Genomic DNA, 23,794 nt, shown 5'->3' on the forward strand with positions numbered 1-23,794 from the left:
TATGTTAAATAATACCTTACTTATGTTGGGAATACTGTGATAGATAAGAAAGGAAATTTATATGGGAAGTTTGAGGTATCATTGTTATATGTAGGACTCAACTGTATTGCACAGCAAATAATTAAACATCACTCGTACTTACTTTGTTATGTAATTTAAAATAAATTTTATAGAAAAACATTGTCCAGTTTGTGTTTCATTTATGTCTTCCATACTTACTGCAGTCACTTGCATTGAAAAGATCATATTCTGCCTATTTGAAAATAATAAAAGGCTTTTTCATCTCTTTGGACAGTTTGGAAATTGAATTTATATTCTGTGTTAAAAATTTCTTTTTCATCTAACGTTTATGGCAATTTCTCACCATAAAATATTAAAAAATTACAACAAATTGTTTGTAATTCAGTGGGCTTTATTTTCAAATCTCACATTTATGAGATATTTAAATCAGTTCAATGAATTCACAGGATGACATTTTGTGAGATCAATAGGTTAGTTGTAAAAAATTTCAATTTTTTGTCCCATTGCAGGTGTGGCGTTGTCTTTCTTGGAGAAGAAGGTGACATTAATACTATTCAGGTTAGAGGAAAAATACGTAGATACAAAAAGCTAGATTGCCTCGAATTTACATCTGGTGAGTTTTAAGTAATTATTTATCTTTTTATTATAATACGTACAATATAGCATACTTTATGATATCAGACGTCTTAGGCCTAGACTATACTCTGTTTAAGAGTGGGAAATAAAAGAGTACTAACCTGACTGTAGCAGATATTGAAAGTGACCACCATTCATCTATTGGCACATAGTTCTAAGTGTAATGGGGCACCCTCTTCTATCATAACCTTTTTTTCTATAGAAGTAGCCGATACCAGGATTAATCTCGAATCTCGTTTAGGTGAACATTATCTCAGTTGTAGAGGGAGACCAAGAGATGAATACACTAAGCAAATTCAGAAGGATATAGATTGCAGAAGGTACTTGGAGTTGAAGAAGCTTGCACAGTATAGAGTAGCATGGAGAGCTGCATCAAACCAGTCTCTGAACTGAAGACCACAACAACAACAACAACATCTCAGCTGTTTCGTTAAAAGAATTTCATTTGATTTTGTGTACAATGTATTATATTTCAGGCTAAAATCTATAAAAAGAAATTGATTTGTTATACTCTGTACATAAAATTACCCTTCTTTTAAAAATATTTGGAATTACAAAATATATTATTAATTGCACAATCTAATGTGAAGTATTAAATTTATTTGTGGATAAATTACAAAATAATGATATAATGTGGTAAAGATTCTACTTTGGTCAAGAAAGTTTGTAAACTCTTTGGAATATTGTGCGTACTGCAGAATATTAGTAGTAGGGGGCATGCCTCTGATTGAAAAGCATGTGTTTTTTAAATTTTGTCTACAACAATGTAACTGATGGTTTTATGAAAAAGAAGATTGTAAAGTCAGTGTGATATAGAAGAATGGGATAAAAGAAAAGAAAATCATAGCAACAGATAGTTCTTCATCAGTTATTTAGTCATCAAGAACCCACAACGTTAAATCAGAATTTCAGTTGCAAGAATGTGCCCCTAGACGCAAGACTTGGAGCCAACAACAAGAGAAAATGAAGATAAGTAAAAAGTTTTTCTTTTGTATATCTTACACCCCACGAAACTTTTGAAACTAGTGAAGACACTTTGAAAAATTTAATAGTGTTGTGTGGGAGGGTAAGATTACACAGGGAACAATGAAGCACAGCAGAGGAAAGGAAATGGAGTACTAACCTGACTGTAGCAGATATTGAAAGTGACGACCATTCATCTATTGGCACTTTTAGACCCCAGTCAGCAAGTTGCTGAAGGTGGGTCAGAGCTGGACTGTTTGAATTGCTGCAGTCTCATCCAAAATGTTCTGCCGCAGTTCTTGAGGAAGTAATTGCACGCTGACAGGTCAGGTGATGTGGATGGCCAGCTAGGACCATGACCAGACTGAGCTCTGCTGACAACTCTGTAAGGCATGATGATTGCATAAATGTGTTCCAAGGTTGTATGGGCAGTTGCTCCATACTGCTGGAAGTAAGTAGGTATTTTCCTCCTCTGTTAATGCTCCCGCAAATGGTTTCCAAATGTTTGTAATGTAATGGACTGAAGTCAGCATCTGATGAAAGATATGACATGCAGACACTGCAAACCAAACTCTAACCTTGTGATCAAGCAATGATCTTTCGTGGAAGTTATACAGATTCTCTGCTGCCCAGAACCTGTGACATAACCACTCAGGTGAAATCAGGCTTCATCACACATAAAGAACAGATCTACGTCCAGGCCATTAATTGTTATCTCATTGAACAGCCACTCACAAAATTAGAGGCACTGCAGAGCATTTGTTAACTTTAATGCATGAACAACAGGCACTTGGTAGGGATGCATGTTCTCATCTAGGTGGAGTATTCATCTGCCCGATCAATGTCATATACTGGTCTCTTGTGACATGTGTCAGATTGATTTGGTATGACTCTGAAGTATTTTCTGGTGAACTGGAGCCACATTTTCTGGTGTACAGGCATATTTTGGAGTGTTTTTTGACTTGTTCAAAACAGATCCTGTCTGGCACCATTTTTGGATTCAGCATTGCAAGGCACTCTTTGCTGGCACTTTGACACCATTAAACTTCTCAGCATACAACAGACCACACTGTTGCCACGACTTTGTTGTCACATAACTTTCCACAACAAACACCCACAGCTCCACTGTGAGTACCATAGTCCACTTTGCGCAATATCCTACACCAGTAACACTTTTGAAATTGTGGATGGCTATAGATGCAGCATGGCTCGATATTTATGCAGGGGACTTCCAATGACGTGTTGAGTCCATTTCACATCAAGTTTCTGCACTATGCTGGGCAAAAGGAGGTCCAGCATGATATTAGGAGTATCTCATGATTTTTGTCATCTCAGTGTATACCATTACATATTATTAACATATTTACTTGAAAGAGTGGTCTGTACATCCTTCCTTGTCTCTCAAAATTGTTTACAACTGTGATAGATATTATATTTCCTAATATTTTGGCTGAATAATCTTATTGTATAGTGATGGTGAATGTCTGAATTTGTTGTCATGTTATCATTGCTAATTACATGTTTGTTAAGGAAAATTAATATTATTTACATACATACATACTTTTTGTTAACCAAATATATGCGTTAACCTCTAAAATTATTTCTGATATTGATTTTCACATCTGTATTTGTATTCTGAAAGTATTCAGTGGAGGATTGCCATCCAGTATATGATTTCATATTTTGTGTGAATGAAAATATGCATTGCCTGCTCATTTGTGCTACTATTTATGATCTGTAGGACACAAGAACCGTTATTCAACTTCTGTGATATGCTAAATGCTTGTCCCACTTCCTGTCACTCTGAAACTGCAAATCAAAGTATCTGATGACTTTGCCCCAGATTGATTATTAATGATGCCACTTTTTTCCATGTTTGTTGCACTAAGGAAATTTGGGGCAAATGAGAGAACATAACAAGAAAGGAACTACAATTCTAAATCAATTAAATACATTCTTCTAATTATGCAGTACAGTGACAGATGATAACAGTAGCTGATGGATATCAAGAGAAAGATTGCTATGATTAAATAAGCCATTGGAATAAAACCAATTTGTTAACAAATAACCACCATATTATAGAAGTAATAAAGATATGTATCAACACATTTATTTGAAGTATTTTAAGAAGTAGCTGAGAAAAATCACCACCACCATCACCACTCACAGATTAGGCATTAGGCCTGTTCCAACTGGCCAACTGCTGTCTGCATGGCAGTACAAGGAGTGATGATCTCTGATCATAGGACATATTGGGATGATGCTGCTGCTTCTTTATTCAAGCAGATCCTTATTTGGCCTCACGAGGCTGAGTGGACCCCATCCCAGACCCCCAACCTAAAAAAAAAATTGAGGTACTTGGAATTGAACTCAGGTCCTTTTACCCCAAAGACAGCAATGCTAACCATCCAGCTATGGAAGCATTTCTTTTACCCTTTTCTACTGCCACCTCTGGTCCATCATTTTTCCTGTAAATGTAATGGATCAAGTACCACAATACATACAATGATGTTACATACAAATTGTTACAATCAAAGACATATATTCTACAAATAGATGTATATAATATGCTACAAATAGATGTTATATACAAATGAACTTACCTGCAGCAATCTTCCACACTGATATAAATTTTGTACTTTTTAATACAACTGTGTTGTGACAGGCGAAAACTGTGCACTAGACTGAGATTTATCCAGACACCAGCCATTCAGAGGCATCACTCTTCCAGTAGTAACATCTAGGCACACTCCATGGACTGAGTCAAAGCCTTAAACTCCTACAAGCACCAATCCATTCCTTCTAAAACTCAAATATGTTTCTTCATTAGAAGAAAGGATAATATGGAGAGTTCGACTTCGCCAGTCTTGGGATTACTACTGAGACAAAATTTGTTACTTCATACTTGATTTCATTTATAGACTTGTCACTTTGCTAATATGCACTGAATTTCTTTCCTTTTATTTCAAATTACAAATGTAATATGTTATTAAATTTAAAAACTATGTATATTTACTTTACAGATCGAAAACGCATGTCTGTAATAGTGGAAGATGAGGATGGAATTATATGGCTCTTTTGCAAGGGTGCTGAGTCTGCTGTCATTCCACTTGCAGATGATGGTCCAAAGCAAGAAACACAGCGACATATAACGGATTTTGCTATGGTGAGCTTTTAATGCAAATGGAATATGCAAAATTTATGTATAAAACATTTTTGGGCTTCTTGCTGCATCAATTCAGGGTAAAACCTTGAGCTGTCAACATTTACCTCCATCATCTTCATCAGGAGCAACTGATTTCCAAAACTGGTGCCGCTGTGGCCCTGAATTGATGATGCATACAGAACTTACGTTTGAATATTGTATATAAACAGAAGGAATGTTCACAAAGACATTCCCTAAGAAAGAACAAGCATATATTACTCAGTTCGCAAATAGGAAGTTGTTAACTGTTGTAGCTTTTGGACAAATCCTTTTTTCAAGCTAGAGTACACATACACACTCATAACCACATGCAGCATAGCAGCAGTACTTAGATTGCATCCACATTCCTTGTGGTGTAAATGAACATTGATTAAACATGAATAGAAACTGCGTCTGCTGGGTATGGATGCAGAAGGAATTGACCACAGAGTGGAAACAGCTTGAAGCTATTTTAGGCATGGTTGCAAGGTTTCAGGCCATTGGCCAGGGCTACAGCTACATTGGGGCACCTGAGATGAATGCTTCAGTGCCTACAGTATTGCCTGGGACTCCTGATGTCACAGCACCTTCAGATGCATGCATCCTGGTCAATTGGCTCTCACATGACAGTGAATAGTTGACAGTCACAAATCTCTAAGTGGAAGGCAAGAGTAGTTACTAGTCACATGGATGCCCCCTTATGCCTTAAAAACATATTTTAGGCATTGTCCACTGCTGAACGTACATAGGCAGCACAGGACACCTCATCTGTTGGGACTGGGGCTACCCTTTCTCAAAGGTCCAGACAAGCACAGAAGGTGGCATTGCTTGTCTCTGGGAGCTCCAATGATAGGTGGGTGATAGAGACTGAAAGGAAATAGCAGGCAGATGGGGAGGCTCTTCCAGCAGTGACAACACACTGGGTGCACACAGCTAGAAGCTGTGGCTCATATTGGCGTGAATAACACCTGCTAGCTGAATCAAAGGTCATCCTTGATTCGTGTAGGTGGCTGGTTATTTTGGTGAAGACACCTAACTAGAAAGTGAGGTGGAAGCAGAGCTAGCATTTTGCAGCATTGTTCCTTGAGTGAGTCAATGTCCTCTGGTTTGGAGCTAATTGGAAGGCAGGCTTAAACCTGAGGCCCAGATAATTCTATGAAAATCTGGGACATGGTTTTCTTGTCCTCTACTGTTAGAGGGATGATTGTAGGACCTCCCCCTCCCTCATAAGAGGTCAGGTGTGCACTACACTCAGGAAGCAGCTAATATGATAGTGGGTTATGTGTGGCATTCTTACAAAGACCAGCTGAGGCATATTCTGGTTTCAGACAGTGTAGAGTGTGAGCCCCATAAATTAAAGAAACATGCCAACTGGAGAAGAAAGTATTAATATAGTTTTAGTTAACTGCAGGAGCATCCTTGGAAAGGTCTCAGTACTAGTATCACATGTAAATGCTAATAATGCCCAAGTAGTATCAGGGACAGAAAGATGACTGAAACCAGATGCACAGCAATGAAAATCTAAATTCTGACTGGAAAGTACATTGCAAATATAGGTTGCATGCTAGTGGATGAGGTGTGTTTTATGCAATACAATTATACATAGTGAGGATAGTACAGATCCCAAATGTGAAATAATATGAGTGGTGATGTGCTTAGAAGTGGATCAAACATTATACTTAAATGCCTCAAGAGCAGTGGTGGCACAACATTTGAGGAAAAACTTGGTGAAGATTTTGCATAAACTTTTTGGTCATGGTGTAGTATTAAGGAGATATTTCAGATTATCAGCTCTAGAATGGGAGACCCAAGTGATTAGGTCACATAGGAGGGACAGAGAATAGTGATTTTTTTTAATGCCTTAACCAAAAACTACCAAGTAGATAATTAGAGAATCAGCTCATGAAGGTGTAGCATCACTGAATATGGCTGAGCAGTTAGCATGTAACATTCATCTCCAGGACTGAAAATGTTGACCATAAATAGACAGAGTTCAAGAGTATTGTACAATATGCCCCTGACAGATTTGTGCCGAGCATAGTGTTGAGAGGTAGAAAAGACATACTGTGGTTAAACATCCATGTTAGAATGCTGCTATGAAAGAAAAGAAAACCCTGCTTCAAATTTAAAAATATCCAGAGCCTAACAGAGAAAAAAAGCTGAACAAAGCCAAAATTAATGCAAGGAAAGACATGCATGAAATGCTCAATTAATTCAAAAGTAAAATTCTATTTACCAATATGATAAAAAAAACCTAAGAAGTTTTGGTATTATGTTAAATCAGTAAATGGATTGAAGTCTCTCTTCCATTGGAATAAACACAGATTCTGAAAAAATTATCATGTGAAACCTAGCTCACTCTGTTCATCTATGAAAGACCCAGTAGATATGGCACCTATATTTATTCTATGTTGTTGTTTTTTTCTTTTTTTCTTTTTTTTTCAGAAGGCATTTGGTACAATTCCACAATACCTAATACTAAAAAAACTCTGTTTGAACAGGCTTTAGAAGACCCTAATGGTATTGACCGACCACCATGTCATCCTCAAACTATTGGCATCACAGAATGCTTATATGGAGGGGTGTGCCGTCAGCACACCACTCCTCCGGCTGTTGTTAGTTCTCATGACCAGAGCCATTACATCACAATCAAGTAGCTCCTCAATCTTTTTCATAAGGACTGAGTGCACCCCCTTGCCAACAGTGCTCAGCAGTCCGGAAGGTCACCCATCCAAGTGCTAGCCCAACAGTGCTTAACTACAGTGATCTAATGGTAACTGGTGTTAGCACTGCGGCGGGCCCATTAACATATTCCACAATATCACCTAATGATAACATTATAATCATATGGAGTATCAGACAAGCTTTGTGATTGGATTGAAGAGTTTCTAGTAAACAGAACACAACATGTCATTCTTGATGGAGAGAAATCTTCAGATGTAATGATAACTTTGAGTGTACCACAAGGGATTTTGTTATTGGACCATTACCTTTTACAGTATGTATAAATGATCTAGTGAATAAAATTAGAAGTCTCATGAGACTTTTTGTGGATGGCGCTGTTGGATATAGAGATGTCGTAATGCTGGAAAATTGTAGAGAAATGAAGACACACCAGCAGGGGATCAATACCAGGTGCAGGGATTGACAATTGACCCTCAGAATAAGCAAATGTAACATATTGTGAATACACAGACAGAAATACCCCTTATTGTATGATTACTCAATTGCAGAATAGTCAGTGGAAGGAGTTTCTTGCTTAAAACATGTGGGAGTCTGTGTATGGAGTGATGTAAAGTGGAAAAACCACATAAAACTAATCATTGATAAGGCAGATACCAGAATGAGATTCGCAGGAAAAATTGTCAGAAAACATAGTCCACACACCAAGATAATTTGCAAAAGCCTTATTCAACTAATACTCGAATACTGCTGTTTTTCTGGAATTGATAGAGGAAATAGAGAAGATCCAAAGAAAAGCTGCACATTTCATTACAGGTTCATTTAAAAAGCACAGAAATGTCTTGGAGATACTCAGTCAACTCCATTGGCAGACACTACAATAGAGGCACTCTGTATCGTAGTAAGTTTTACTGTGAAAATTCTGAGGGTCCAGGTTCCTGGAAGAGTCAACCAATATAGTCCTATCCACATCTCACAAAAAGACCATGAAGGCAAAATGATAGAAGTTTGAAGATTCCAGCTCACACTAAGTAATATCAACAATTGTTGGGACTATTCATGACTGGAAAAGGCGGAGGGGGGGAGGGGGGGGGGGACATTGACAGTACTACACAAAGTACCATCTGCCACACACAGTAAGGTGGCTTATGGAGTATAGATGTAGATGTAGAGGCAAGCTGGAGGTGGGTGTAGGGCAGGGGGCCAGAGGAGATTGAGGCCAGGAGGATTGTGGGGCTGAAGGATATATTGTAAGAACTGCTCACATTTATGGAGTTTATAGAAGCTGGTGTTAATATAGAAGCTGACATTAGGGGGAAAGGATCAGATGGCACAGGTTGTGAAACAGCCATTTAAGTTGAGTATGTTGTGCTCAGGGGTGTGTTCTGTCATTTGCGGTCAACTCTGCTCTTGGCCATAGTTTGGTGGTGGTCATTCATTAAGATTGGTAGCTGGTTTGCGGTCATGCCCATATAAAAAGTTGTGTAGAAATTGCAGAAGAGCTGGCATATGACATGACTGCATTCACAAGAGGCCCTGACCCTCCGATGGGGCAGGATAAGCCTGTGACAGGATTGGAGTAGGATGTGCTGGATGGGTGTATAGGACAAGTCTTGCACCTGTAGATCCCACCAAGAAGGAGAACCTTCAGGGTGTGGAATGAGCCTAGATATACATTAACAAAATACAACTTAATGTGTATGCTGTATCAACAGAAATCTGCTCATGTTCAGCCTAATGCTACTTCTGCTTACGCCAGCTAAATTTACCTAGTAAATTACAAGAAAATCCACTTTTTTGAGAAAAGGCCACTACTTCCTCAATTATTTTAAATATCTGCTATTTTTATTGTGTTGGTATCTTAATATTTAATTACTTACATTTGTATGTACAGAAATCATAACAAATATTTAAAGAGTATGCTGCAATGTAGAATAAAATTGTGTAATTTTCTACCTAAGCAGGCAGTACCTCTTCTTATTCTTTATAATCTTATTTATAATTTATAGTGCGAATATATACCATTGGTGAGAGAAAAAATTGTAAATTACAGCGAGGCCTGCGGACTATGGTTGTTGGCTGTAGGAAGATGGATGTGGTTCAATACAATACCTTGAAGGCACAGATTGAACTTTCAAGGCAGACTCTTAGCACAAGAAGGGAGTCAGTTGTGGCCAAAAGCTATACAAAAATGGAAAGGGGACTGACATTACTAGGAGCTACTGGTGTTGAGGACCGACTGCAAGATGGAGTACAAGAAACTCTGGAGAGTCTCAGAGCGGCAGGTATCAAGGTAAGGCTAATGAGCTAACTAAATACATGGAATGTGAATGTTGATAAGTTATTTCATTCTGTGAACATTTAAGCTATGATCGTTGTTACCATTGCAATCTAAAAAACCAAATCTTTTTTAATAACTTGTCAACAAATGGTGCCACTGACACAACTGAAAAAATGAGGTGCTCAGATAACTGGTTCTCCATAGACACTGTCAAGTCATTCAGTGATATACATTGTACACCAGCTGAAAGAAAAACTAGATTTTGAAGTAAATAAAAACAGATCCTTGAGCCTTTTAAAATCTTCATCTGGTATAGCTGTGATTATGCATTCTGTCTGGTAATAAAATTATGTGCAGGTTTCATCATTCACATGTTATGAAATGTATGGAACCATTCACAAGAGTGGACATCAGCATGTTATATTTAGTCCATCTCCGCATTGAGAGTCTGTTCTTTAGAAGTATCGAGGAAGTTCAAATTCATAATTTGGCCTTTGTAAAGGATATTCTATAAAGAAGGCTATATTCATACTCATTAATTGAATTCTGTTTAAAATAATTCTAGCATTCACATTGGCATTAAGGACATGCCTTTTGCCGTAACACTTATCAGATGAAGATGTAACTCTAATTTGAAATGAGAAATATTATCAGCAGTCTGTCAAGGTTCGATTTTATATATATTTTTTTCTTTTTTTTTTAATATTCAGTATGAGATAGTAATTCACACCCACCACCTTCTGCACATTAAAATAATAGAAATTCTCCTCTGGAGTAGAAGAAGTTGTCAAGAGAAACTTCAGATTGTTTTCAAATTTTACTTTGCTGTTTATCAGGTATTTTATATCACTGGATAAGTGATTAAAAAGTTTTGTTACAGGATCGTCCACATCTTTTTGTGTTAAAGAAAACCTTAATATGTAGTACTGAATGTCATTTTTCCTTATGGTATTGTAATTATGTGCATCATCGTTCCTTTTGAACTTCAGTGAATTATTTACAAGAAACTTAATGGGGGAAGTAAATATACTGTGAAGTAGTTGTCACAATGTTTAACCCCTTAAACTGATATCTACTAGATATTAGTGGGTGAGCACCACGAGGTTTGCTTGATTTGTGAATGAGTGTGTATGTGCGTGCGTGTATGTGTGTGTGTGTGGGCACATGCATGTGCACATGTGTGCGTGCGTGCATGTGTGTTTCCTTTTCTTAAAGATGAGTTACTCCAGAATATTATCCCATGTGACATTATTGAATGGAAATATGACAGCTTACTGATTTGCCTCTCTGCAAGATTGGCAGTGATTCTAAGTTGTTTAAGGACTTCTAAAATGTGGTTTTTTCCAGTTTAAATTCTTATCAGTATGGACACCCAAGGATTTTGAAGTTTCCACCCTATTTATTATTATTTCCTCTCCGTGTGTCACACTCTCCAGTCAGAATTACATCCCCAGACTATATTGATTGAATTACTAAGTACAACTTTGTGCATTCTTTTGGTTCAATATGACATTATCCATTGGTTGGCTATACCATCAGTCCCATAAAACTTCAATTTATCTAGGAAAATACTGTAATTCACCCAGTCAAATGCCTTAGGTAGATTGCAGTAAAGGAACTCTTCTGAAACCCACACTGACTTTCTGAGGGTATTATTGTTCCTATGGTGAGGTTCTGTACACACCTTCTAAAAAATTTTGGAAAAATGATGTAAACCAACATGCAGCTTCAACCTTTATTCTAGTTTAAATGAGAGTCACAGGTGCTCAGATTCAAGTTACAGCCTAAATACAGTTTTAACTTGCTGCGAATAGTCGGTGCAGTGAATTCTTGACACACAATAAAATATTTCAATCCAGTAATGACTTCAAGTGTGTGAAATAGTCATTCTTTCTTAAATGTCATCAGTCCAAATTATTATTGCACTACAGACCTGACTTTGCAAAGAGTAACTACAGAGGTTGGAAAAGAAGGAGAGAGGTGGTAAAATATAGGAGCTGTTAGCTGATCTATGAGGTATGCCTGGATGGCTCATGTATATGAATAATGTGCACAAATTGCAGGTGTGTCTGGTTGTGTACTGGCCTAACACATTATTGTAATTTGTTGATGATAGGATTGTCCCAATCAAGGCTACAATCAAATCAGTAATAAAACAGGTGTGCAAAAAATTTACAGCAAATGTTTTAACTCTGAATATCCATAAAATAATTTTGTGCAGTTTCAGAACCATGTTGAAGCCCCTGGAAAGGAAGTTAACAAGCAAGAAATCAATCAAACTCTTTGTATAAATTTCCTAGACATTCAAAATGATGATCAATTAAAATGGACTGAACATGTTTGTCTGCTACTCAAGAAATTAAGTTCTCGATTTTTTTACCTTAAGAGCTATTTACTGCCATTATTAGCAAGTTAAATTGTTGACATACTTCATACATTTAAATTCTTAGAAAATGTAGCAATAGGCATATAAGTTTTAGTGCTAATGGAAGTAATTGTACAAGTAATATGAGGAATTAGCAACTGCGTGTTTTGCAGCAACAAAAAATAGTATTTATTACATGATGCATAAATAGTCCTTGCTATTTCTATAAAAGAAAGAAACTGTTGTGAGAATTTATTTTGCTTATGATCAGCATACCATGAAGTATGAGTTCACCATCAGTTTCATTAATAAAGTGAGATAAATCTTCTACTCAGATACATATTTACCCCAAGATAAAAAGTGTTTCTTCTATTTGATCCGCTGTATATTCCCCATCTGTCCTTTGTAAGTGGTACTCCCCAACTTCTCCCTGTAGGTGTAAGTTAAATGGTTAAGAAGTTGAACTCGTTGGGTAAGACTTCCATGCTGTTAACCAGATGACAACATGGGCATGTCAGTAAGCAGGGAGAGAGAAAGGATGTAACCTGAGTGAGCATGTAGTTGTGATGTGATATTACACACTAGGCCACATGATCATGTGATGTTACACACTAGGCCACATGATCAGTCTGCACTGTTTACAGTGAAAATAACTGTAGTGTATTATATATAATAAAATAATGAGTGCTCTTATGAGGAGACTGTGGTTTCACAAAGCCAGTTTGTCCAAATAAATATTTGTTGCTATCACGTAGTAATATTTGAAAAAAGTGTATGTATACGTATATATTATGTACATAATTATATATTTTCATGTGTTGTAGTAGGAGAAATTTTTCTGTAAGAGCACACCTGTATTTATATGACCTTATGTCTACAGAAATAAAATTTATATCCAGTCTGTTTAAATGTATAGAGTAATCTACTTTGGAACAAGAAGTTATTAAAAACAAAGTGATTAAGATAGATGTAAAATACAGTGAACTCTGTAATTTTTCAGGTATGGATATTGACGGGTGATAAAGTAGAGACAGCAGTAAACATCTCTTACTCTTGTGGTCACTTCAAGGCTGGTACTATGCAACTATCCCTTACTGAACAAAGATCAGATGAATCCTGCCAAGCCACACTTGCCTTATTCAGGTAAAGTATATGTGTTCATACACCTTTGCTTCAATATCCTGATAGTTCATTTATATATTTGTGACTAAGCACTACAATTGCTAAAATATGCACAACATGTTTCAGAGTCCTGGCATAAATTGACTAGAGGTGATAGATCACATCTTAGTGAACAATTTTTGTTAGAGATCAAATGTTCACTGACACTTCCCATGGACAACAAGATATCACTAAACTAGCAGTGTCTACTAACCTGTGCTTAATCTGTGGAATACCTATCCCAGTAAATTGGTAGACTGATTTTCAACAAGTAAGCCTTAAGAATCAGTGTTTCTAATCAGTGAAAGATATTTTAGAAGCTTTGTTTGCCCTCTTTCATGTGAATCAGATATCTAGATTGTAGGCAACAATCATTTCATATGAATGTTGCAGAGTGCCTATGTTCTGCTGCCTCTCTGGGGCATAACTATGTAAGAGATACCAGCATTGTCAGGTAGTGTCAGTGCACATTTTGTCTCCAATGAAAGTTTTTCCCCATTATGTGACCTCACCCTCAATGTTAAATGCAAAGACTTTGAAACACCTTATAGTCTATATAGAACTGCAGCTGACATTCACACAATGCAAATGCGAAAAAAAAATCTTACTTTTGAAAACACAGGTTTCTTCATTAGGTATACAAAGTGAAAAGACAGGTCAAAATGGGGATTATTCAAGAATTAGATAGCAAAATTGTGCATTACATCATATCGCAGAGGACACTCAAGAGGAAACTCAACTGCTAACATTTACATTCAGTTGGCATATGACTTTTATCATGTCATAGGTGATACTTGCCCTTTTGTGAGATTAGTGAAGCCTTAATAATAATGAGACTCAAATGTATTGGTTATAGGATCCTGTAAATTAGACACAAGATATAATTATAAGAACTGAAGGCAGTGATGACATCAAGTGTGTATCCTTGAATGGAATCAATATTGGAATGGATGCAAATGTGAACACAGTGCGTCAAGAACTATCTCAAAGAACTATGTCAAAGTTTAGCCATTATTGTTTTTTAGAGGGACTAACTTGTGCTTATAAATGGAGTTTGCCATAAATGAGGTGGATGTTAACATTCCAGAAGGTGGCATGAGACTGAGAAAAGGGTACCCCCACATATAAACACTGTTGAGTCTGCAGACTATTTTAGTTGTTCAATTAAATTTTGGCCCATAACCAGCCCATGTCCCAAAGCTTGTGGCATGTATATTGTACAAAAGAGCCATAAATTTAGAACTATGTGGTAGGAGCTATACTTACCCAGAAAGATGAAAACAAAAAGGATAGCATCATACTGCAAGAGTTTGGTCAATATGTTTGTTACAAGTACACTAGACATCTGTCTTGTAGTAGTCATCAAATTCCCAACTTGATGTAACCTTCTTAGGTCTTGATTCACTGTTAACGTTTATTAAATCAGTATTGTGACAACTTGGAGTTAAAGTCAGACTTTATGACAAGTCAAATGAAGATCAGACAACAGATTAATTATTAGTATCTGTCCTTATGTAATGCTGATGTCTGGTTTAGACTCTGAGATTCCACCAATTAAAATGAGAAGTGTTGTTACAAAAGGATTCCATATATTGAAATTGCAGTATACTATATTCAGGTCACTGTTATTCCTCGGATCCACATATGGTGCAGCAGTCTTTGCTGCACTTATGATGATGTCAACTGCAGCACTACAGTCCTTGTTATCGTACATAGCCCATAAGGAATACCTCACCATATAAACAGAACAACCGCAACAGAATGTGCTCTACAACAAAACCTTCATACATGATAAGGACTGTTCCAACCCTTGAAATGTTCTTCGTACTCAATTTTATCAAAACAAACAACTATGTACACTAGTTCATTTATACATCAAGCTGGTATAGGATTGTCCTATTAATCAAATGGTTCCCTTTCTTGAAATTGTTACCAACAAAATAGCAGAAAGTGTCATACCCTCAGACTTGCTACCCCATATCTATGGACAAGCATCAAAACAAATAATAAATTAATGTGAAAACAACTTCATTTATTAACATTACAACTGTTGGACTGTTGTTCAGTATACATTTTTTTTACTATCATATCATGCTGCGAAAGGGACCAAATAGGCAATTAAAAAAACAAATAAAATAGATATCTCATTCGTCCTATGAAATATTTAAACTTCATTTTATATTTGGTAATATTCTGATCAAACTGTTTTTTTAATGGTTATTAAAGTGTTTCACACCAATCCTAAAATGTCTACATTTAAGATTAGTATAATAACACAAAACATATTTTTCCAATTATATTACAGTACTGTCTCATAGCCAGCATACAAAACTTACTCAAACTACAGCTGCCTTCCTATATAAACCCTCCCCAGGTGTGGTTAGGAAAGGAAAGAAAAAAATCGTTGGTGGTAAGGATCCATATGGCACAGGCTGTGAAGCAGTCATTGAAATGAAGGCTGTCATGTTAGGCTGTGTGCTCAGCAACAGGGTGGTCCACTTGTTTCAATCAGACAGAAAGCTTGTTGGTTGTCATGCCCACATAGAATGCAGCACATTGGTTGCCACTTAGCTTGCAGATTACATGACTGGTTTCACATTGTGCCCTGCCTTTTATGAGATAGGTAATGTTTGTGACCGGACTGGAGTAGGTGGTGGTGGGAGGACGTATGAGACAGGTCTTGTCTCTAGGTATGTTACAGGGATATGAGCCTTGAGGTAAGGGGGTGGGAGCAGGAGTTCTTTAGGGATGGACAAGCATATTGTGTAGTTTCGGTGGACAATGGAATACCACTGTGGGAGGGGTGGGAAGGATAGTGGGCAGGACATTTCTCATTTCACTAAATCTACACAATATACTCATCCATCTCAAGACAACCTCTGCTCCCACCACCAACTCCTCCAGTCCAGTCACAAACATCAGTTATCCCATCAAAGGCAGAGCTATCTGTGAAACCAGTCATGTAATCAACAAGCTAAGCTGCATTCTATGTGGGCATGACAACCAACAAGCTGTCTGTTCGCATGAATGGCCACCGACAAACTGTGACCAAGAAACAAGTGGACCACCCTGTTGCTGAGCACACTGCCCAACACGACATCCTTCATTTCAATGACTGCTTCACAGCCTGTGCCACATGGATTCTTCCCACCAACACCAGCTTTTCTGAATTGCACAGGTGGGAACTTTCCATGAAATATATCCTATGTTTCCATAATCCTCTCGGCCTCAACCTTGTTAGTTATTTATCCATCTTTGGCTGAACCATCTTGGTCATTTGTGAATGGTTTTGGTTGTGGCTTATCTCTTTAATTGTGATTATTAAGCAGTTGTTGAATAGTATTGTTCCATGGTAACTTCACTGTTTATTTGCTCAATGGCATTATATTGATTATGTTTATAATGCAATATTTGAATGGAGAAAGAATAGGACTCCTTAGAAATTACACTGTGCATTTAAATTCTAAGATTCTAATTCATATATATATTTAATTTGTTTGTTTTTTATGTCTTGTGTGCTTCCTTTTTCGTGAAGTGGAGCAACTATAGTATTGTTTCAGCTGTGGTGAATTGTGCTTCTCCACATTCTCCATATTCTGAACATAATTTTGCAAATTTTTTTTGTTTTACTCTGCCTCTGTCTCTAACCATTTCTGTGCAAATACAACCATCTTCTGGCATCTTTCCTTTCATCATACTTTAAACGACTTTACACCTGTCATCTGGCACAAATGTTTTTATTGCTAACTGTTCTGAACAACAACAAAATTTAATGAAAACTTTGATTGCTTGTTCAATTTTCTCTCTGATGTTATTTTCTGTGCCATCTGCCACCTTAACTGTTGAAGTAAAGTCTATTATATACAGTTGTTGTCCTTGCAATCATCTGATAGTTTTACAATCTGCTTTACAGGGCACAAATTTATGCTGAAAGACATAAACAATTTGGACTGGTTGTTGATGGAGTGAGCCTGAGATATGCCCTTAGACACCCAGAAACTTTTAGAGAAATATGTACAGCATGTACTGCAGTTATTTGCTGCAGGATGTCACCCCTGCAGAAGTGTGAGGTATAATAAATTAATCTCTAAAATGATATGATATTGGCTATGGTTCCATTTTCACGTACTGTTAAGAAATTATTTTAATCATTGGTTTCTAGGTTGTGCAGTTAATGAAATATTCTCCTATGAAACCTGTCACAGCTGCAATAGGTGATGGTGCTAATGACGTTTCCATGATACAGGAAGCACATGTGGGAATTGGTAAGGATATCTTCCAACTAGTTGTCCTATGATCTTAAATATATGCAAATATTGCATGCTGTGTCATGTTTTCTTTTTTTGTAGCAGCTGCTACTTCACATATTTTCTAAGTGATATGTATTTTTAAATCATTAAGTAAGCATTTTAAAGAATGAGTCATGGTTATCACTTGCAAAACATGTATACAATATACTGTTGTCCTATGTTTAAGTAAAGTTGAGGAAGATGAAAATCGAAAGAGAAAAAGTGAGATATGATTGTCAATGGCTGCCAGGAATCACACACAAACCAGAAATGTACATTGTGATAGGGAAGCAGTACTTCCTAATGTGAAAAACAGGTAATTCGAAGACAAAAGAAAAGACACTACATTGAAACACAGTATCTCAGTTGTGTATGTGTATTCACTGTGAGCAGAGTGTAGTCCTTTGTCTAAGTTCATGATCTAATATAACAGACACCTAGCTTGGACCTATATTACAAGGCAGAGTCCCTTGACATTGTGAAACAGACCGAAAGTCCTCCCATGATGAAAGTGCACAAACTATAATTTAAACGCTTGTGTGACATTTCTGAAAAATTGCAATAAATGTTCATCACTGACTAATATAAGGTTGAGCAAAACTAACCACTGCACAACATGACCAACATCTGGCACTAACAGTACAATGAAATACAATTATTTCTAGAGGAAGATACTCAGCAAACCTTCCCAGATAGCTGATCCCATTAAAGTGCCTCATCCTGGGACTCTGAGAGGTGTGCCAGCCCTGGATTGAATATGCCACACTGATCAACAATGGGGCTGGCAGTGTACCAGCTGACCTTGATGTGGTTTTTAGACAGTTTTCCATATCCACCTAGGGGTAAATACCAACCTAGTTTTAAACATGTCCTGCCCGAGATACACATTGTGCAAACACTTTGTAGCATAATACCACATTTTACCATTCTAGATGCAGAAAGAATGAGCACACATGGATGGTGGGGGGGGAGGGGGGGAGTTGATAGTAAGTTTAACCCCATTGAAATAATAGGCTAAAGCAGGAGGAAGGAAGAAAGGCAGGAAGGATAGCCAGCGAAACTTACAGTTGTTTAAGGAGTTGCAGGTTCGTGCTAAATTGTGTACCAAAGCCTTGGTTTGGCTAGACATTCCACTCAGGGGAGAGGGAGAGAGAGAGACAGACAGAGAGAGAGAGAGAGAGATAATAATGCAGAGACAAACTCATGTACTGAGAAATCAGGCATATCAGTATGTGACTGCGAATGAATGAATGGAGGAATGTACTCTTCTCAGATGAATTATGGTTCTGATTTCAGAATGATTCTCATTGTGCATTTGATTGGAGGGATAGTGGGAGTTAGGAGGTCTCGTGCAAAACAAGCTGGCTCCTCACAGAAAGGTTTTTGTCGTTCTGAGTGCTGGGTGAGTTCATTCTTTTGATCCAAAGGGGCAGTCACCAAAGTTGACTGTCATCCATTGACCTGCACACTCAGAGACTTCTTGTCGCTTTTCTCTTACTACATAGCGTGGCACTGCAATCTCCAAGCACTGTAGGGGCAGGCAAAGTTCTTCATAATCAGGAAAGTGTGATTACGTGTAATGCCACTGAATTTATGTCAAACAAAGAGGCAAACAAGAAAGCAAAAATACCATTAAAAGTGTGCTTCAGAGGATTTCAGAAACCACAAACTTCCAGCTGCACAATAAAGAGGATAAAGGAGGGAGAAAACATAGCTACATGTACTTGCAAGGTTTCACTACTTCGGGAAAGATGCGGAAAAAGGAAAAGTAATTTTTATTAGTTAATAAAGATGGGCTGACTCATAATTTCCACATGACATATGTTCTTGATTTTACATTGTCAGCACTGTGTGTGGCTATTTCATTTCAAGTACTCCAGTGAGAAACTATCAACTTTGAGTGTCTATATTTGTCGAATTATTGCTCATATTCACATAACCTGTTAATATGCTCATTTGCAGATTTGCTAGCTGTAACTTACACATTATGTGAGATATGCATTTGTGCATAGGCTTCAGCTGTTAAACTGCACCTTCCTTAACACATGATGGTCATTCACAACGCAGCCACCATTACTATTGCCCCTCCCTAACCACATTGTTTGTGAAGGTATGGGTCAAGTTATTTTATGTGTTCTCAGCATTGTGGAAAGATAAATTCATTCATGCCCTTAATGCATGGAGCTGCTGATATGAATTAATGCATTTACACATGCAACTTTTCATAATTTTGTACAGCTTATGCCTCCTTTAAAAGGATGATAATCCCCATCCCTACAAAGCAGTACTGATAAATGAATTTTCACACATGAAGATATCTGCCATATACCATATTTACTCGAATCTAAGCCGCACTCGAATCTAAGTCGCACCTGAAAAATGAGACTCGAAATCAAGGAAAAAAACTTTTCCCGAATCTAAGCTGCACCTGAAATTTGAGACTCAAAATTCAGGGGGAGAGAAAAGTTTTAGGCCGCACCTCCATATCGAAACAAAGTTGGTCCATTGTAATATGAGACACAATTTAGGTCGAATGAATGACGATACAGCTACAGTAGTTTCGTGCGAGTCATGAGCTTAGCAGTTAAGCTTTACCAGATAGCCATTGCTATGTGTCAGGTGCTCCGTCCATATTTATACGGGTACCCTTCCTTTTTCACGTGCTTCGTCTGGTTTGAATCGATTGCTTATTTTTCTTTGATCTGATAAGTGCCGTTCTCTTTGTTATAGGTGTTTACGTCACTCTAAGCTGAAAATGCATTACTGTACTGTGTCCTGCACTGTTTGTCACATTCTGATAATGAGTGTTTACGGCCTGTCGCCGCTCGTGGCATGGCTTGCTTTTGTGTGTGCTACTGTTGCTTACAATAAATAAAAGAGAGAGGAATCGTCTCATTGGCAAAACAATGGCAAGCGACTGCTATTTGTTGTTACTCACACTGCTGCTTTCTCTGATAATGACCAACAAGAACCAAATGATAGACTGCGTATGATAGAAGATGTTCTGAACAAGAGTTTAGTGAAAATTTTTCTCCGTTTGAAAATCTTTGCAGACGCCTCTTTAGTACATTATGTTCTGCACAGAAATTAGAGTCATCTTAGATTTAAAACTCTAGTCAATTGTCGTGCTTCATTTCTGACTGTATCACTATTAGGCATAATAATATGAATATAAACATGACATGATATGTATATTCTTCCGTGTTTGCTGTTGTCTCACTCTAGTTTTGTAGTTTATTAGGCAGACAGGATTTAAATGAGATAGCAGCAAACACGAAACAATACATGGCAAAATGTTTATATTCGTATTAATCTTATGGTGAGGAGAACACTGCATGTGATTCACAATTCATAAAAGTTCCTATCAGCAACCATCTCTTCTCACAGGTAGGAACAAATTCAGAATGTAGAGTTGGCCATATTGGCAAACGTCCCAAACAGTCTTGCCAGTCGGATTTTCGTAGTACATTGAAATGCTGCTACATTTGAAGATGAACAATACGGAATTTGTATTTACTTCGTTGGATACTGTATGAAAATGCAGCGGTCGAAACTCGAGGTGGAGAAAAAAGCTCGTCTTCCACTTTTTTTTTAATGACACAGAGGTTTTGTGCCTGCAAAGCATGCCTGTGTAGCGCTACATATATTCGACGGCAGAAGTTAGTTGTGGCGGCACCTACCAACATTTTTCAGAACTTCCGCTTACTTTGCACTCGATTCTAAGCTGCAGGCGGTTTTTTGGATTACAAAAACTGGAAGAAAAAGTGTGGCTTAGATTCGAGTAAATACAGTACACTGGCCAGCATGGTCTGCTGCTCTCAGTCCGATAGAGCAGGGATGGGTAGACTTTTCTCTTTTTGTGCCAGTTTCAGAGTTCTTGGTTATGCAGTGGGCCAGTAGCCAAGCCATGCTGAGGATCAAACTACAGAGAGGGAGCTCATCCCAGTCAGAGACGAAAATGTTATGAAAGTGCATGTAAAACTCTCTCAAGGCTCTGTCTTCAAAGGAGGAAGCTAGATTCTAAGAGGAGTAGGCAGCTTGGGTTGATGACATACTTCTACCTAAAGCATCTCAGAAGAGGCTATTAGATGAGGACACCTGTACATATCCATGTTAGTAACTGTCCAAATTCCACATCTTGTGAATACGGAACAAACTTAAACAAAACTGAAAACAAATGTATATATATCAAGTTTAATGTCAGTGTTCGAATCCACACATGAACTCATCCAAATCTCTCTGGATTTCTGATACATCTGAATATGATTGGCCATCATACACAAATGCAGTTCATGCTTACATTGCTTTATGATCAAAAATATCGGTTCACACATATATGGGGGTGCAAACATCACCATATTCCCCTGTCAAAATCCTTCAAGTTTGGATATGTGACACTGCTTAGCAATTTGAAGGAGTCACTGATATTTTCAGAATTAAAGGGATTGTACAATGTAGGCTTTCATGATCAGATGTTTTAGCTGCTGGTAAATCTTCTGGGATGTGTGGTCGTTAAGGAGGGAAATGTCTCATGAAGCATGGCTATACAACCTGGAAGATTTACCAGGATTAAAGGAAGCTTTAAGCACACTGTTGAACTGTAAACAGCTCAAATTGCAAATTTTCTCATACATGTTTCATGTTTACAATAAACATACTTGAGAATATTTTGAACTTACTTTCCAATTTTCTGAATCTCTGAAATGGCACAAAAACTCATTGTGCAGACCACTCAACTTTATGCACTACTTAACTACTTCATAGGCTCCAATCATCATTGTGTTCAAATTCAGAAAAGTTGACATTTTATCATATCGCTTTTCAAACTTGCCCACGCCATACAATAATTCTTAGGTAGGAATATTTTTGCCATTCTTCTCATAGCTCCCACACTCTCTTAACAACTTTTATCAAGTGGAGCCATGTGATACTTATGTGTGTATTTGACAACTTGTTCTATTTTGCAATATTAAATGTAACAACAAAACTAGCTTTTGTAGTTACATGATCATTTTTGAATCAAAGAATAATTCAGCTGATTATGAGACAGAATTTCTAGCCAGAAATTAATTTGAGGGGATGAAATGTATACTGCTGTCTGTAGACACATATAAAAAGAATAGGAACACACTACCTAGCTTTCGGAACTAATATTTCATTTGTCAGGGAGAATATATGCATAAGTTGGAGCAGGTTGAAAAGGAATGGCAGATTATTTATGCTCAAGAATGAGAGACCCACCTGTTGTGAGGATGAGGATACGAAAAGAATTCCCTAACATATCTCTCTCTTTTAACAGACAAAGGAACTATTAGTTCCGAAAGCTTAGTAGTGAGTCACTTTTATATGTGTCTATTGTCAGGATCATTTTTGTACTGTTTCATGAAAAATGTTGTTATTACTTGAATGACGGGAGGACGACGGTTCAATCCCGTGTTCGGCCATCCTGATTTAGGTTTTCCGTGATTTCCCTAAATCACTCCAGGCAAATGCTGGGATGGTTCCTCTGAAAGGGCACGGCCGACTTCCTTCCCAATCCTTCCCTAATCCGATGAGACCGATGACCACGCTGTCTGGTCTCCTTCCCCAAACCAACCAACCAACCAACTTGAATGAACCAACATTTGGCATGACTTCTGCACTCTTGATCTCCAAGCAGTTCACTGCAGCACCCAGAATGTTTTGTGTTCAGATGACACCTGGAATTGTGCCCTTTGAAAACCGTATTGTCTTCATAAGAACCAAGCAACAACAGCTTTATCACCAGAAAACATGTCCAATCTTTCCCTTTTGTGTCAACCATCACACTGAAATATTAAGATAACAGATCACTGTGAGAAAACTGTTGCATTCCACATGTCAGATGTATCATTGGTTTCTTGTTTAATGTGTCTTTCCTACAGTATTTTCACTGTTGTGCCCTAACAGCAAAAACCTCTGTTCAGAAATAAGTTTATTCATGCAATGAAAACATTTTATGGAAGCACTTTATGAAATATCTTGATACTGTTGGTGACTTCCATGCAAACTTTTAAACACAGATCTGAAGAAGAATTATAAAAAACAAATTCACTCCACCTTCTGTGGTTTAGGTAGCTCAATAATATCCATGTTCCTCTGTATTGATGTTTGAGGGCTGGACTGGCCAAGAGGCCATAGTTTCCCCACTCATGTTATAGAGTACCAGTAAACTCCCAATCACCATTCTTTAA

The 23,794-nt window shown here is 37.5% G+C and overlaps 1 protein-coding gene across 3 annotated transcripts in view; it reads left to right on the plus strand.

The window, feature by feature from the left end:
• LOC126161944 (phospholipid-transporting ATPase IF-like) overlaps positions 1–23,794 on the plus strand; it is a 633,423-nt gene that overhangs the window by 552,422 nt on the left and 57,207 nt on the right. For all 3 annotated transcript variants that reach the window (XM_049918123.1, XM_049918124.1, XM_049918122.1), the window contains 6 exons: positions 531–634; positions 4,644–4,786; positions 9,540–9,779; positions 13,133–13,275; positions 17,207–17,363; positions 17,456–17,558. In XM_049918123.1, coding sequence (XP_049774080.1) covers positions 531–634; positions 4,644–4,786; positions 9,540–9,779; positions 13,133–13,275; positions 17,207–17,363; positions 17,456–17,558 — 890 coding nt within the window. The remainder of the gene's footprint in view (positions 1–530; positions 635–4,643; positions 4,787–9,539; positions 9,780–13,132; positions 13,276–17,206; positions 17,364–17,455; positions 17,559–23,794) is intronic.

Source organism: Schistocerca cancellata, chromosome 2, assembly GCF_023864275.1.
Source record: "Schistocerca cancellata isolate TAMUIC-IGC-003103 chromosome 2, iqSchCanc2.1, whole genome shotgun sequence".
NCBI lineage: Eukaryota > Metazoa > Arthropoda > Insecta > Orthoptera > Acrididae > Schistocerca > Schistocerca cancellata.